Raw genomic sequence first — 17,371 nt, 5'->3', positions numbered from 1 at the left:
GGAAATTGAGGTTCAGAGAGGTTGTGACTTGCCCAAGTGAGTGCTCAAACCCAGATCTGTCTGACCCCCAAACCGGTGACTGTGAACCACATCCTATTTCACATCAGGCCCCCACCTTGCCTGCCCCCAGCACACCCTCAGGGATAATCAGGAGTTGCTCATTGAGGGCACACCGGCTGAGCTGACAAACAGGTCCTTTGCAGGCTGCTGAGTGTTGGGAGCTTAATAGACCCAGCGAGAAGTCGTCTCTTGCTGTAGGTTTGGGTGCAAATCTAGCTTCCATCACAGGCTGTGCATAGGTGGTCCTAGGCAAATCACTCACCCATTGGAGGGTCAGGCCCTTCCTGAATCAGGGAAGGCCTGCCCACATCCTCTGTGGCGTGGGGGCACAGGCAGCATACCCTTGGTGTGCACTGACACGTACAAATGGCAGATGTTGTTTCTGTTGCTCGACAGTCAGATCAGCTTGGTCCTTCCAAACCAGAACTTGTTTTAGAAAAAACATATACCCAACTCCTTGAGCCAGGCCTGCCCAGAGAGATTAGATAACACAGAAGTGATGAAATCTGATGCTATCACTTAACAGCTGGGAGACTGTGGGCAATTCTTTGAACCTATTTATCTGTAGAATGGGAGTGATGATCATGGTATCCACTCACAGAGTGGCTGTCAGGATCATATGGGACAATCCCAGTGTAAAGTGCTTAGAACACTGCCTAGCACGGAGTCAGGACATACTCAGCGTTGCTTCTTGATGATGAAGATGATGACTATTATTCCCAGCCCAAGCTAAGCCCACAGATATGCCTTGTTCATGAGACAAGTCCTGTCTGAGCACCACACCAGGAATTGTCAGGGCAGTGAATCCTAACTGAGACTCCAGTTGAGACTCCAGGGTGCCAAGAGCTTATAGTTCAGCAGGAGAGAGAATCTTACACTATTGATCACTCTTCAGGACAATTTTTTTTTTTTTTTGAGACAGAGTTTCACTCTTGTCGCCCAGGCTGGAGTGCAATTGCGTAATCTTGGCTCACCACAACCTCTGCCTCCTGGGTTCAAGTGATTCTCCTGCCTCAGCCTCCCAAGTAGCTGGTATTACAGGCGCTGACCACCACACCAGGCTAATTTTGTATTTTTGGTAGACACAGGGGTTTCACCATGTTGGCCAGGATGGTCTCGAACTCCTGACCTCAGGTGATCCGCCTGCCTCAGCCTCCCAAAGTGCTGAGATTACAGACATGAGCCACCGCACCCAGCCAGACGGAAATTTTTTAAAGGGTGGAGGCTTCCTGGAGGAAGTGTTGCCTGCATCATATCCCAAGGATAAGGAGGAGATAGCTAATTGAAGTGGCTGCAAAGCACTTGCTGCAGAAGCACATGAGCACGGCGGGCCTGCAGCACGGTGCATCCCCCTGCATGCCTGGAATAAAAGGTTTCTGTGTGTGGAGGGCTGGGGACTCAGGGGAGAGGTTGGCAGAGGTGGATGCTGAAGGGCTACTTTCACCAGAGGTAAGGGAGACCCAGGGAAAACTTACAGGCCCTGAATTAAGCCATGCTAGTGGGGGTAGAGAAAAGAGAACTCTGAGAGAGATATTTGCATTTTATAATTATTGATTGAGTGAAACAGGATGGAGGGAATTTGTTTTTTTTATTATGGGGGACGGGGCAAGGATGGGGAATCCAGGTTTCTGGTTGGGACAGCTGAGGCATCTACAGGTCTGACGGAGACGGAACCACCGGAGTGATGCTGTCGTCCAGGGAGAGGGTGTAGCCTGAGCAGAGCCTGAGATCGAGTTATATAAAATACCCTGAAATTTAAGGGGTGAACTGAAAGGAAGGAGTACCAAGAGGCAGGAAAACTTCATTCCAATGGGGTACCTTCTCCCCCTACTCTGCTAATCTCAATGCCATCTGAGCTGAAAGTCCCACCTCCTCTGCAAGCACCTGTGGCCCCAAGACCAGGCCTCCTCCTGGGTCCTCGCCTTTTCTTCTGCCTGCTCTGTTGCTGATCATCTTAGGTGTGGCGTCTCGTCCCCCAGCATCACTCACAGGCACTGTCCAGGTCCATGTTACCTCCGTGACCGCCGCGGCACAGTTCTGGGCACATTGAAGGTGCTCAGGAGATGACTGTGGGTGACAGGCTTGCCGGCAAAAAGAGGGAAGTGTCAGAAACCAGCAAATGCCAGACTCCTCGTAAGCACTCCTCTTTCCCCGCCACCCGGAATCAGCCATGCTGGCAGAATCCACACACCTCCACTCCTGTTCCAGCCTCTCCTTCCTCCAGAAGCCACAGCTTCTGCCTCCCAAATCCAGAGGCCTTGCACAAGTGGCAGGGCCAGGAGGAAACGTGGTGGACCACCCTCCCACCTCCTCTCCATTTCAGGGAGTTGTGGGACTGGAGCCACACAGGATCCTACCAAATAAACATCTCAACAGGGCGTGGACCAAGCAGGAAGAACCACTCAGCCCAGAGTCAGATCCTGATCTCCCTAACCACTTACTATCTCACCGTGTGACCTTGAGCAGGTCATTTCACTTCTCAAAGCCTCCACTTTTGCAGCATGTCCTAATGAAGATGAAATGAGAATTCCCTCAAATGCCTAAACATTATGCCTGGCACCTAGGGAAGCATTCAGTAAATGGTAGCTACGATTATTAAAGAGCTTCCGGGCATGCCGACTCAATTTAGAGCAAACTAAAATGACTTTGACAGCCCCCAGTGAAACACTTTCCCTCCCTACCCGTCCTCCGCTGCTACCACCCTGGAGTTGATTAGAATCCTCCTTGGGTGTTTTCTAGAGATGAGATTTTGCACTTATTCTGGGTTACAGAACTACAATGTAAGCAAGTTTCAGTTTAGTGATAAAAAGCAAAAAGCGACCAGGCGTAGTGAGCCTGTCTGTAATCCCAACACTTTGGGAAAGGCTGAGGCAGGTGGATCACCTAAGGTCAGGAGTTCAAGACCAGCCTGGCCAACGTGACAAAACCCCATCTCTATTAAAAATACAAAAAATTAGCCGGGTGTGGTGGTGTGTTCCTGTAATCCCAGCTACTCGGGAGGCTGAGGCAGCAAAATCGCCTGAACCCGGGAGGCAGAGGCCGCAGTGAGCCGAGATCACTGCACTCCAGCCTGGGCAACAGAGCGAGACTCCATCTCAAAAAAAAACAAAAAAAAGCAAAAGCTACTTTGAGAGGTAGTAAGCTCCCCATCACATGTAAACAAGTTGGCCAGGATGAGCACTTGGCATTAATGCCCTGGAGCATAAATCAACAATCAACATGTATTAATATTTCTTGCTAAACAATTGTATTGTCATTCCCTTTAATGAAATGGTGGCGCCAGTAGGCTGTAGCGCTTTTGGTGATTTTTTGGCAAAACGGAAAGTTGGCTTTCTACACTGGCCTTCCAAAAAGCTCTCATGAAATTATACAGGCTTATGATATCCAAATCTTAACCCCCCACTTCATAAGAACCTCCTTCCTGGATATAAGGTTCAAAATCCCTTACATAGACACCTGCACAGCCGTTTGTTTGGTACCCTATTTAGACCATCTCTTGTGCAAGATCTCCCGAATCTAAAACATGGCTCAGATCACGTTCAGCAGTGAACCAAGGCAGGCTGATGCAAAGACAGCACTGAAGAGGCATTTTGACTGCAAGTGCCATAAGAGCTAGGCTGGGGAAGGGGACTAGTGAACTGTCACTTAAGTTCCAGCAGACAAGGGAGGATATTGCAGAGTGGAACTTGGACTCTGTGACTTTTGTGGCCCAGGACAGTATTTGGGAGGGAGCCAGGAGGTGGCCTAGTCCCTCTGACCACCACTGACATTCAACCCCCACCTTCATCACCCTTCCAGGGTCTCAGCCCCAGGAAACTTCTCCTGGAATCCAGTCTAGCAGAGGTACAGCAGGCTCAGGATTTAATACCAAGTGAGGAGTTGGCAAGAACCAGACGGACCCAGGTTCTTGGGGCCGAACTTTCCCATGCATCCCCTAATCCGGTCTCCTTCCCATCACCCTAGATCTAATTCCCTGTCCTCAATTCTACAAGCTTTGAATTATCACGCACAGGGCTCCTGTAGGTTGTCTCCCATTACAAATTCAAGACACAAGAAGGAGGGATGTCTGGGTGGCTGCAGGTCTTTCCCGCACTCTTGAAGACCAGGGCTGTTCTAGATGTCTCTCTTTTGTGGCCCACGTCTCCCATCCTCCAAGCACTGGGCTGGGAAGACGCCAACTCAACTGAATTTGGATGAATACTCCTCCCCACTCCCTCCAAGCAGCAGAAGAAAAAGGAGTTGGAGGACAACATGAAATCAAGTGTACATTTTAAAAATCATTTAATGGAACATAAACTCCTTTAGAAAAACATTCAGCTAGGTGATAACACCCATAGAAAAAAACACCAATCTTGTGTTTATCTTTTTTAATTTGGCATTTGTTATTTGCATTTATATTAAAGCAAAGTGCATCTTTTCTTTATTTTTCTTGTTTATACACATTGCACAATACATAAATAATGATGCTTATAAAACGTCTTTATATTTACAAGTAATAATATATTTATATATAACATAAAATACATTTTTTTCTTTAATAAATCTCAGGTTTTTTTTTCAGGAGTCCTTTCTCTCTCAAAGCACTACAATGCTAAATTTCCAATGAGAATGCTTCTCTTGTTCATTTAAACCTTTGTAGTTAGAAAAATAGCTTATGTTAAAGTCTAAACATGCTCATTGAGCTAAGAACAGTGTCAAAGTATCATACGAGTGTATGAGTTGTAGAAGAAATGAAAGAAGAGTTAGGTGTCAGCCTAGGATGGTACCTTGGGTTATGACGGACCAAATCCTTCTTGGAGGGAAGGGGACCGCTAAGCATGTATGTCCCTCCCAGGGACATCCCCGCTTGCTGGCCTAATAGCAGAGCTCAACACACAGGCTGGGAGCAGGGAGTGCTGAGCTGGTTTTCTAAGTCCGGGAAAAACCTGATGTCACCAGGGCAGGCAGGGGAGAGGCTGAGGGGAGAGGGCACGGGGTGAGCAATACTGTGAGGGGGCTGCCCCGGCAGCCCTCGGGAAGCCCATCTCAGGGAGATCCAGGAGCAGATGGCCAAAAAACAAAGACAGTACAATGGCAGGGGCTGGCGGGAAGGGAGTAAGACAAGGAGGAAAACAATTGGTTCTGGTTCAGCCACTAGCAGGTTCGCTGCTCAGAAGCCTGTGGACAGGCCTGTGTCCTTGATGAGGGAGAGGAGGGGCGGGGGCTTTCCCAGGCTGGAGACAGAGCCGTGCTCCTGGCAGCTGCTGGGACCCCTGCCACCAGCTTGCCCAGGTACTGCCTCTGCCCCACTGAGCATGTCCAAGGGGCAGGACAGACACCGCTTAGGACTGCAAACCTCTCTGCTGGGGACATCTGTAAGAGACATAAAACAAAGAGCACGCCATCTCCCCATCTGCTGCTCCTGCACACACGTGCACACTCACCCGCACACTCACACTCACACACTCCTGACAAGTGAAATGATGACCGTCCCCCTTCATACACTGTGTTTGGTGGTGCTTGGATTTCTGCTTCCCCTCTTCCTATCAGCGTGTCCTGCCGATCATACCCGCCCCTTCTTCCAAAAAAAACCCCCAACAATTCTTTTCATAAGCTATTTCTCAAAGAGCGAAACAAAACAGAACACAAACGAGGACGAGAAGAAGAAAACCAACCAACAAACAAACGAACAAACAAAACGACCAAAGAGTTTGCATGAAAAGCAAGCACTCAGGAGGAAAATATTAGCAGCAAAGTAGTTTGAAGTGTGGCCTGCTCAGCTCACGCTCTGTCCCCTCCGCACGCGGCTACCGGCTGTTGAAGATGACCTCTAGCCAGCACGGGCAGCTGCTGATGAACTGGCGGGTGTAGCACTGGCCCCAGCCCTTCACAAAGCTGATCTGCACGGTAAAGCCCGTCCACGGCTGCTGCATAAACTCGTGGTCATTGGGCCGCTGCAGGCTGTACGCCTTCTCATAGTCGAAAGCCTTGATGGAGAAACCGGGGAACACTTTGTGTACCAACAGCGTCCTGGAGTCCGGGTTGTCCAGTGTGGCGGACTTGATGAAGATGGGGTAACTGCTGCGGTTGTACACCCACACGCCATCCACCTCCCGCGTCAGCTGGATGCCGCAGCCGATTTTGCTCCGCACCTTCTGCACCAGCTGACTCTTGTTGTCCGAATTGAGCTGTCCGAGGCAAAAGCCATTCCCCTGAGGTAGATCATAGAAGATATCCAGAGAGGGCTCCTGGACACAGTAGAGCCTCCCCACTCTCGTCTTCTCCTCCCAGTATGCCACCACGCACCAGTGTGACCGATCCCCAGGCTCCAGAAGAAGTTGGGAATCTAGAAAACACAATGGCAGAGAGGGTTAGTGGGGAAAGGCATTGGTGACTCCTAGAATGAAGACACCCCCTGCACCCAGTCACCAGCTCATCTCTCAGGACCAGACAAAAAGAAGGAGGCGGTGAGGATAGTCCTGGACTTGCCCAGGCTCTTACAGCCCTTTGACCAGGACTCTGCCTTTCTTTAAGCATAGGAAGCGCTGGGTGCTGCTTCTCTCCAGGCCCCTGCCCATCAGGAGTCTAGTACACCACCACCTGTGCCCACCTGGCCAACAAAGCCTCTTCTCTGCAGAGCACAGATGCAAAGGGACCCTTGGGTGGTCTGGTTTTAGGGCCGCAAAAAGCCTCAGCAACGTCCTGGAGTTACAGATCTTTCAACTGGATGGAACCTTGAAGGCCAGCTCCTCCAGCCCCTTGTCACGCTGATGAGAAAACCAGGACCCAGAAAGCCTGCTGCTGGAGTACCAGGGGATGAAACAGCCAGAGCTAGAACCCAGGTGTCTAGACTCTGGGACCACCTATGCGATGGTCTCTGGGTGCCTGCCACCCAGCTCTCAGATCAGTGCCGTGGTCATGAGGGACCTTTCTATCTGGTAAAAATAAAAATGAGGGTGGCTTGGGACAAAAACATCTATATTCCTGATACAAAAACAAGTCTCAGTGTGTCAGCAGCAGCCCTGTACACAAAGGGTGAATTCATGTCAAAATGCCAAATCACAACGTGCACACCGGTATTAACCCGGGCTACCTTAACAAAGCTTCCTCCAGCCCAGACAGAAGATTATGTGTCTCAAATAGATGCGTCCCCCTTCTCCCCTTCTCTGCCGGCACCCCCGTCCCCAGGGGTGCCCCCTCTTTCCCCTCCTTCCACAGAAGCATCTGGAGCCTGCAGGGCGCCCTGCTCCGCCCTCATCCCTCCCCTGCAGGCCCCGCCCCGCTTCCCTACACAGGGCTCTTCCCACAGGCAGCCTGGAGGCCGGGGTGATTCTGGTAAGGTAATTTTCCTCCACAGGCACTTGGAGGACTTTAAAAGGGGGGTCACACGGAGGGAAAGGGAGCCCCGGCGGCGGGCATTCTGACTCCTCCTTAAGTAGGAGCCAGCGGGCAGGCCTCAGACTTGGGACCATAAATCTCCCCAGCCCAGCCAGACTGCAGGAACGCTGTGGTTTGTGGCAGCAGGGTGGAGACCGGAAGTCTTATATTTGTTAACAAAAATGGGGACAGCAGAGGGGGGAAAGCAGAGGGGAAGGGCCCCACGTCGGTCAGGGCCTTGCCCTCGCTCCCTGCAGCCCCAGCTCCTCCTCTCGGGGACCTGGGGGGCACAAAGCAGGGGTTGAGTGTGAGATGTGTTTTGGTGTGGCCTTTGTGTTTCTGGAGTAACTGGGTTCAGAGTCAATGATGATGGGTTGCACCCCGCAGGGGGTCGATGGCAGAGGATGGGGCCGCATCTTGCTGCCCCAGCAGGCTGGGTAACTGGGGCAGCCCAGGACACTAACTGGCTCCAACTTTTACAGGCGTGTTAGGACCTGGGAACTCATTGGCTCCACTCAGTTGTTGTTTTTTTTTTAAGTAGCAGCCAATGTTGGATGGAGGTGCCCGTCAGTAAGGCCATACAAATGTGCACACTGCGGCCTGCTGAGGCAGCCACACACACACACACCCTGAGCAGCGGTTCCCTACAGACACCCCAAGGTGGCCTTCCCAAATGCCTGCCCCAAAAGCTCCACAAAAAGGGGACACTGAGGTCTCAATCCTTTCCCTCAACCCCCACCCCACTGAAAATCAACACCAGAAAACTGGCCGGTCACCGCCCCCACGTAGCTAGGAAGTCCAGTGCGTGTGCATGTGCGTGTGCAAGACTGTGTCCATGATGTCAGTGTGTACGAGTGTGTGTTATGTGTGTTTCTGTGTGCACATACATACTGGAACATATGGAAAACAAGACAGGGACAGGGAGAAGGTGACTCATCAGGCATTCACTTGTTTCTGCAAAGTATCCATCAACTGCTAATAAACTTGTGAGCGCTGGCAATCTTTGAACTTTCTTGCTGAGGGAACTCAGCTCTGAAGGCTACACCAAAGACCTGAACGCCCATGGAAGGAAGGACACATTGGCATCAAGTGTGAATCGGGAAGAAAGCCCTCTTCTGGGAGGCACAGCACATACACCCTTTTGATGGGGTGGAGGGTGTTCTGAAACACAAGAAGCTTTTGCTTATTTTCCCAATTCGGGACAACAAACCTGGCCTGGAAAGGAAACTCGGGGAGCCGCTGGGAAGGAGGCAGGAGGGAAGGAGGGTGGGAGACCCTCAGCAGAGCCTCACAATGCTTTGTTTCATGCAGCCGGACCCACTGAAACCTGGCACCGGCCAACAGGAGGAGGAGGAGGAGCAAGGGAGTGAGTGAAGCACGGACCTGAGATCGAGGCGCCCCCATGCCAGGCCTGCTAGCCACCTAGGCAAGGGGTGGCAGACACCCTTGTCTGCCAAGGGTGGGGGCCTCTGGGGGCAGAGGAAGCTGGGTGGGGACTGGAGCCTGAGACCTGTAGCAGCAGGGGGAAGTGTCAGGTGGGTTTCTGTTTCATCTGTGCAGCCCGCCCGCAATGTGCTGCCAGACACCCCCTGGAAAAAGCATTTTTCTGCTGAGGTTAATGACCCAGCCCAGAAAATCTGCAGTGCGTGGATGTCGGCAGTGCGTGGATGTCGTGAATGCCGCTGTGTGTGAACAAGGCACCTGAAGTCCATTCGGTGCCCTAACCCACCGCAGGGAGACTCCTGCCTGCTCCTCCCTCGCTGTCCCCTCCAGCTCCCCGACCAGCAGCCTCTGTCCTCCCGTTAGGACAGCCCCAGTCTCCTCCTGCCGGGACTATTTCTAAGCACACACAAAAAAACGAGCTTTCCAGCGAAACCATTCAGCAACAGCAAAGGTCCCTCGAACACACACCCTTGTGTTAATATCACACCTTCTGGGGACCCTGCACGACATCCCCCATTGCCAGTACAGAGATTCCTCTCTTTGCCCTGAGTTCCCCACCATTTGGGCTCATTTCTGGGAAATGCTCAGCTTCATCTTCACAGAAACACAGTTCCCTGAATCGGGCCCACAGCCCGCACGAGTCTCCCCACAAAGGTCTGTGTGGACGCTTTGCTCCCAGGGACTTCCCGGGCCACGTGTCGAGGGGCTGGGAAGTTGAATCTGCACAAGGACTAAGGAAGAGCCTTGGCCTCTCGCTGATAGTTAACCTCCAAAGGCAAAACTCACAGTCCTTTGTTAATTTCCCTCAGCTTTATAACCTTTTCCGGTATTTTCCACAAACTTCTCCCCCTCCCCAGAAAACTGTACAGGGGCTTGTTTTAAAACAGTATGTGTTCATTTTAAAGCATCCAAAAGAAAAGCTGTGTTGCAAAAAGCTCACTAATCAGATGCCTGCTCACAATTTTTTCCTTTTATTACAGTGTGGGGAATTTTTGGAGCAACACCAGAAAAATGCTGAATCTGCCTAAAATTCCTTTAAGGTGTTCCCCCCCGCCCCCCCTTCCCCATTTCCCTTAAAGCATAAAATCCTCCCTTTAAAGGGAAGGGGGAGGTGGGCGTTGAGAGGGGAGAGGACTTCAGGCTGTGTTTGCGCTCTAACTGGGGAAGAACACTTAGCAAGGAGCTCCCTGACTCTTACAAAGAGTTATTTAATTACCTTGCTCATGAATGAACAGACCAGACCCTTCCAGGAGACCAGAGGCTCATGAATGAACCTCACACCCCAGGTCTCAATGGCACAGGGTGACCAGGCCTCAAGGCCACATTTTAGGTTAAGCAAGGAATTTTCCCCTTCTTAAATTTTTTTCTTTTTTTTTTTGAGACGGAGTCGCCTGTCGCCCAGGCTGGAGTGTAGTGGCCCAATCTCGGCTCACTGCAAGCTCCGCCTCCCGGGTTCACGCCATTCTCCTGCCTCAGCCACTGGAGTAGCTGGGACTACAGGCGCCCGCCACCACGCCCAGCTAATTTTTTGTATTTTTAGTAGAGATGGGGTTTCACCGTGTTAGCCAGGATGGTCTTCATCTCCTGACCTCGTGATCCGCCCGCCTCAGCCTCCCAAAGTGCTGGGATTACAGGCATGAGCCACTGCACCCAGACTCCTTCTTAAATTTTTAATTTGAAGGCGTCAGGAGATGAGAAAGAAGAAAAATGGGAGGAGGGAGGAAAGGCCTTGTTCAGTGCCTCAACAATACCATTCTCCACCTGAAGGCAAAGGGCAGAGAGGCAGAGCAGCTCCAAGAACAGCCATGGGGTTCTGAGAACACGGGCACGCATGGAAGAGAAGCTATCTGGGCCTGACTGGGCCCAGACACGCAAAGGAGGTACTTGAGGGGAGGGGGTCCCCAAGATTCCATTTAGGAACATGGCCAAGCTTGGGGAAAAAAGCCAGTAGAAACATGAGCTCCATCAGCGGACACCCCATGGTTAAATGTGCCCAATTGCCAGGGTACCGGGAGCTGGGGTCAAAGGTGGGTGAGGAGGGGTCTCCACCAGCTCTCATCTCTGTGAGGCACTTAGATAATGAAGTGATAGTCCTCTGCCAAAGTCCAACAGGGTCATGGGCCTATGAGCCCCCTCTGCCACGGTCCAGCAGAGCAGAAGGCTGAGGACGGAGAAGTTGGGGAGGAAGGGCGCCTGGGCAGGCATGGCCGCCTCCAGCAGGCTCCCTGTGCCAATCAGGGGCAAACGAAGGGCAGAAATGTGGACACGGACAGCTTGCACCTGGCAACCTGGGAGCGCAAACATCACCACGCCTCGCCAACGCCAGGTCCAGGGTCCTCCCTCCTCAGGACCCAGGCGCCACCAACGGTTGCCTCATCCTGTCTCTCCCTCCACATCAGACATCTCAAAGGTTAACAGCACCCATCCCCTGCTCCCAACCCTGTCAGGAAATTGGCTGTTCTGGTATCAACAAGCCTTCTTCAGGGACAAGCCTAAGATAAAAGGGGACTCCAGTGCCAATCCATCCCATCTATTCTCACGCCAAATCATCATAATTCACAAGGACCCTTGCTGGTCTCTTGTTTTCAATAGGCAAATCCCTCCCCCAAAGAGAGACGCGTAAAACTTGCTGAGATATCTGGGCTCACTTTAAGGGGCCGCCTCTAATCCACCATGCTCACAGCCTCATCCAAAAGAGGAAATAGGACCCCAGAGCTCCCTGAGACTCCTCAGGAAACACAGACAATGCTGGGGTTTAGAGTGAGTTCCTCATGGAGGAAACAAACCAAAATATTTCAGGTAAACTGCGAGTTAATCAGAAAACACTGGGGCCCAACCCATCTCCAGCACCCCATGCTCTCTCCCCAAACAGATCAGAGGATGAATCCTGGCTGGTGGAAGGCTGACCTGAGAACACTGGATTTTTTTTTTCTTTTTTTTGAGACGGAGTCTCGCTCTGTCGCCCAGGCTGGAGTGCAGTGGCGCAATCTCGGCTCACTGCAAGCTCCGCCTCCCGGGTTCACGCCATTCTCCTGCCTCAGCCTCTCGAGTAGCTGGGACTACAGGCGCCCGCCACCACGCCCGGCTAATTTTTTGTATTTTTAGTAGAGACGGGGTTTCACCGTGGTCTCGATCTCCTGACCTCGTGATCCGCCCGCCTCGGCCTCCCAAAGTGCTGGGATTACAAGCGTGAGCCACCACGCCCGGCCGATTTTTTTTTTTTTTCCATGCTTTGCAACATCTCTAGTGAAGTGAGATGGCTGGACTTGGGGGTGGGCAGCGGGTGCCACAGGGTCTCCTTCAAAGGCCAGGCTGCTCTCTGGTTCCCGGGCCCAGCAGGCTTCGTTTCCACCCCTTGGCGTGTTCTAGCCATGGCAGAACCCCCACCCCTGTGCCAACCCCAGAAGTGAGCTGACCAGCTACAAAGCCAGATATGCATTTCACACCAACCTCGCATGCAGCCTCGGGGTAACTTCAGCTCATCCCTAAAACAGGGTTCCCCCAAGGCCAGCCTCATAAGGTTGCTGTACCAATTTGATGCAAGTGATTGGGGCCAGCTTGTGGAGAGTGCTGCACACGCGTTGGTCTCATCTCTGAGGCTCCTGGGTTCTCCAGCTGCTCAGAAAATGCCCACCAGTCTTTCCAATTGTCTCCACATCCCCACACCCCATGGTAGAACAGTTCTGGGCCAATGCCTACACTTAATAAGCATTTACTTTGCATAGGCTGTGTTCTCTAAGTGGCTCATGGCAACCCTCTGAGGCTGCATACTATCACCAGCCTATCTTAAAAAAGGGAGTAGTGGGGGTGAGGCACAAGTCACTGGCTGAAGTGCAGAGCTGCAATTCAAGCCTAGAATATTGCCTGGTGTGAGCTGTGGACACAGGCCTCTAAAGCCACCAAGCCCACTGTTCTCCCAAGTGTCCTTCAGAACACACTTTGGAAATGCTGCACCAGCTTTTAGAGCTGTGCATGGGGTGCAACTCCCCTGCAGCAAGAAATGGGGGGTAAAACGGCTTTTTTGCCAGCAAGCTGCTCTGTGACCTTGGCCAAGTGGCTTGCCCTCTTGGGGTCTCAGTTGGACCTGTCCATAAATAATGTAAAGGGGACAAGGGAAGATGGCCCCATGAGCCCCCTTCTGGCCTTCATGGTCTCTGGCTGCACTCTGATTCTCAGAATTAAACAACACTGGTTCCATTTATTTTTACTACCTTCCAGAGAGTAAGAAAACCACTTTGAGGAGCAGGGTACATTTTTGCATTTAATTTGCAACAATAAAACAAAATAAAATCAAAAGAGAAGGAGGTTTGAGTCAGGTTTTGCTGTGTCCATCTCTAAACCAACTTTTTTTTTTAAATTTCAGAGTCAGAAATGACTTTTTACTCTGTCTTACTATTCATCACCCTCAAGAGACGGTGAGCACCCAAGAGAGGATCTCTTTTATCACTGTCATCCGTCCACTGTCTGCCCAGGCTTGGTTCCCTGAAGTTTCTCCTCCCATCACCGCCCTCCTTGCCACCTCTCCCAAGCCTACATATTTCGCAGATCCTGCTGGTCTAGAACACTAATTAGTCACTGTGTCCTTACAAATTACGTTAAATAATCAATTCCTAGAACTAAAATGTACTCCCTGGCTCCCCAAACTGGTCCCACACCACCTCCCAAAACCCCCCAAGCATCTGAGTCTGAAGCCCCCAACCCGGGGATAAATGCTCCTAAGAGCATTTATCTCGCCATGGAGAATGTAATTGAGGGTGGCACAGGGCAGGGGAGGAAAGCCACACAAATCAAAAGCTCTTGTCTGTCTCGCCAGTCAGGCTGACGCGGCTTCCTGTGCCCCAGCATTCAGCCATGCAAATTACAGCGTGTACCCAGCTGCCTGCAGCCACTGCTGTCTGAGGAGGCCCGCTCTGCCCAGGCTCCTCTGAGAGAGGCCTCAGAGGAAGGGTGGGGACTCCCGACCCAGCCAACTCCATTCATAATATTGACAGTAAAGGGCCTCTCTGGCTGCTGTTTAGTGTGCATGCAGCCGAATCATTTCTCAAGTTCGAATTTCCAGATACTTCCCCCCTCCATGGTGCACCAACCAGGTTCCCACTGTTACCCCCCAAGTAACTCAGAGTAGCTGTCTTCAGAAAGGGGGTTCACATATTAGCAGGCACAGAAGCCCTTAGCCCTGCATGGCATTGTCTGCTCAGCTGCCTTCCCTCTGGGAATGACCCTGGCACCCCCAGGAAGACACAAGGGCCGAGACAAGCATGGAACAGAAAGTCTGTCGTGTCCAAGAGAGACTACCAAGTCAAGTCTCTTACCTCACCCACCTACCCACCTGCTACCCTGAGAGTGTAGGAGATTCCCCAAATTCCCTATCTGGATTCCCAACTGGGCAGCCGGCACTGAATGCTGATTCATTCTCTCTCTCTCTCTCTCTCAATCTCTTTCTCTCTCTCTCTCTCTCTCACACACACACACACACACACACACACACACACACACACACACACGTTAAAGCATCATGAAAATCTTAATACAAACTACTGCATCATTAAGCCAATTTTCCAAAAGGACAAAACCCCTAGAAGGACAGGACAGTTTTTCCCTGGTTTTGCAGGTGGTGGGAGGCTCTATGCATGCAAGAAACCAAGCTACTTTTGCTGTGGGCCTCGTTTTAATAAAGCCCCAGGGTACCAGGACCCCTAGTCCTTGGAAGGCATCACAGGACCCAAAGGGAGACCCTCTCCCACCCTATCCCCCACAGGTCCAATTCCACTCCAGTTTCTAGAGGGTAGGAAAAACTGTCTGAAGACGTGGAAAAATACAGTGAGAAACAAAAGTCCTTTTCATTCCTCCCCTCCCCCGGCTCCCCTTGTTCCATAACAATTATGAAAACTGTTGGATGGGATGGCATTTTGAACATTTACTGCATTCCGGCCAATAAATTCCAATGCAGGATCCGATGGAAAAGCTCCCTCCTCTCCGGCGAGCTCCCTCCCTGGCCCCCTCCCCCTGCACTCCCAGCCCTCATTCCATCTCTCACTTTACAACCCAATACCAGGGCCTGGCCAGGCCAGGGCCACACTGTACTTAGAGGGAAAAACAACAGTACGACAGCCTGGAGACAGCGTGCAGACTGGAAAAGTTAATCATTACTTCTGTCTGCCTCCGTAATCTAATCTCTCCCGCTTGGACACACTCACTGTTCAGCCATCCCAGCCCTTTCACCCCTAAAGCACCCAGGACCTCCCAGACCCGAGCCCCCACTCCCTCTGGCGGGCCCTCCCACTCCTAACCTCCAGTTAGGAGGTCAAGGGAATAAAAGAAGAATGAAAAGGGTCCCCCACCCAGAAGCTGCTGTCACAAGGCCCTGGAGTCCAACATACACGGCCAGCTGCTCTTTGCTGGGTGCCCCACCTTTCAGAGCCTCCAGGCCTCCCATAAACATGGGCTCCCATAAATGTGAGCTCCAATCTGGCTGGTGACTACAGCAGCCCAGCACTGCCCCTCCCCCACCGCGCAGGGACAGACTGTCCCCTCCCCCCTTTCTCACTCCCTCTGCCCCAGGATTCACCCTCAAGCCCACCCCCGGTGGGTAGGGCTCCCCCACCCCATGTGATCAGTGTGTGCAGACACACGACACACAAGTCAAGGAGGCCCTACCGTTGGTGATGCCTTAAAAAATGAAACACAGAATGACAGTGTAATTTAGCAATTCCACCTCTGGGTATATACCCAGAAGAACTGAAAGCGGGGACTCCAACAGTATTTGCACATCCACGTTCACAGCAGCATTATTCACAATAGCCAAAAGGTAGAAGCAAGCCAAGTGTCCATCAAGCAATAAATCAACCAAACATGGAATATTCATACAATAAAATATTATTCAGCCTTAAAAAAGAAGGAAATTCTGACATACGCTACAGCATGGATGAACCCTGAGGCCATTATGTTAAGTGAAATAAACCGATCAGAAAAGGACAAACACTGTCTGATTCCACTATTCTATGAAGTACCTAGAGGAGGAGGCAAATTCATAGACAGAAAGAATGGTGGGTGCCAAGTGCTGGGGGGAGGGGAGAAGGGAAGTTAGTGTTTCTTGGGAACAAAGTTTCAGCTAGGGAAGATGACAAAGTTCTGGAGGTGGACGGTGGGGATAATAGCACAATATGAATGTACTTAATGCCACAGAACTATATACTTAAAAATTGTTAACATGGTGAATTTTATGTATATTTTACCACAATAAAAGAAAAAGGTCTCAGCTCTCTTAATGCTCTCCTTTGCACCCCCATAACTAGTCCTCATAAGCATAGAGTTCCTGAATTGGGGATTCCACGGGTGGGACTGGGCTTCAGCAAAGATATCGGCCCCCTGCAGATGTATAGAAATTGTGGCATATCATGCATTTTTCTGGACAGAGTCCTCAGCTTTCACCCATACTTGGAAGAGTTTGCGAGCCAAGAGACAGGAAGAACTACAACCTTTTTATTTTAAAATGGAAGCAGTCTTTGGCTTCCAGAGGGATATCTCATCAATAGGGGGGTCATTCCCGCACCCCTCAAATCCAAGAGACAAAGATCACAGATCACTGAAGAGACTTGGCAGCCAAGCCCAAGCCCTTATTTTGCAGATGAGAAAACTGAGGCCCAGAACACAGAAATGGCTCCTGCAAGACCATGTGGCCAGCCAGGGACTGAGACACTCGGCCTCAACCCAGGAGAGCAGGCCAGCCTCTAGTGACAGAAAAGTGGAGGATGCTGGCCCCGCCACTGTAATTCTCTCCCAGCCCCCTCCTGGGACTAGGGCATCCTGGACACCCTGGTGGAAGGGGGGGGCTTCTGAGTTTTTGCAGGCCCCACGATCCAGGGCTCTTCCCCAGGAAACAGCCCCCCAGCGGGGTTTTGATTGTGCCCCCACTGAGCAGGAGATGGGGCCCACCTATCTGTAAGAATGGTATGGTGCACTCAGATCACACTGAGAAGTAACTTTTTAATTTTCCCTCTTGGTTACTGATTCATGAGGGGGTGGGGCAGGGCTGGCTCAGAGGCTGCAGTGGGGCTGACAAGGTCCCCAGGCCCAGCTCTTGATGAGCCTGCCGGGAAGGAGACACTTAACAGCTTCATGAGGTGACTGGAAGGTGGGACAGGGGACAGGGACAATCATTTAACCTCCAAGTGAGCCGCCCCAGAAAATGCAGACAGCGAATCTGCTAACGGCACAGTCATATCTTGGCGTCTTATTGTTTTTGTTCCCGTTGAGTGACAGTCGCAGATCAAAACGTAAGAAAGCAATACTGAAATGAGCACACAGTCGCTGGCCTGGTTATCTGAGTTGTCTTCTGGCTGAAAGAAAGTCCCAACTTTGCAAGATGAAATTGGAGTTGAGACCAGATCTTCCCTTTCTGCTCTGATCAAACCCCCCCGGCAAAAGCAACTCTCCCCGCCTTTTCTTCCTGGTGGGGCTTCACGGAAGAGCAAGAAGAGTAATTCAATTAGTGAACTCCACAGAGCTTGGA

General features: G+C 51.4%; 1 protein-coding gene across 2 annotated transcripts in view; it reads right to left on the bottom strand.

Annotated features, from left to right (window-relative positions):
• Window positions 1-4,317: 4,317 nt before the first annotated feature.
• SMAD7 (SMAD family member 7) overlaps window positions 4,318-17,371 on the bottom strand; it is a 31,152-nt gene continuing 18,098 nt past the window's right edge. For both annotated transcript variants that reach the window (XM_030810468.1, XM_030810469.1), the window contains exon 4: window positions 4,318-6,385. In XM_030810468.1, the coding sequence (XP_030666328.1) occupies window positions 5,847-6,385 (539 nt within the window). In that variant the 3' untranslated portion in view covers window positions 4,318-5,846. The remainder of the gene's footprint in view (window positions 6,386-17,371) is intronic.

This window comes from Nomascus leucogenys, chromosome 4 (assembly GCF_006542625.1).
Source record: "Nomascus leucogenys isolate Asia chromosome 4, Asia_NLE_v1, whole genome shotgun sequence".
NCBI classification, from domain to species: domain Eukaryota; kingdom Metazoa; phylum Chordata; class Mammalia; order Primates; family Hylobatidae; genus Nomascus; species Nomascus leucogenys.
Note: the sequence above shows the minus strand (reverse complement) of the source record. Positions and strands in the feature narration are given on the sequence as shown.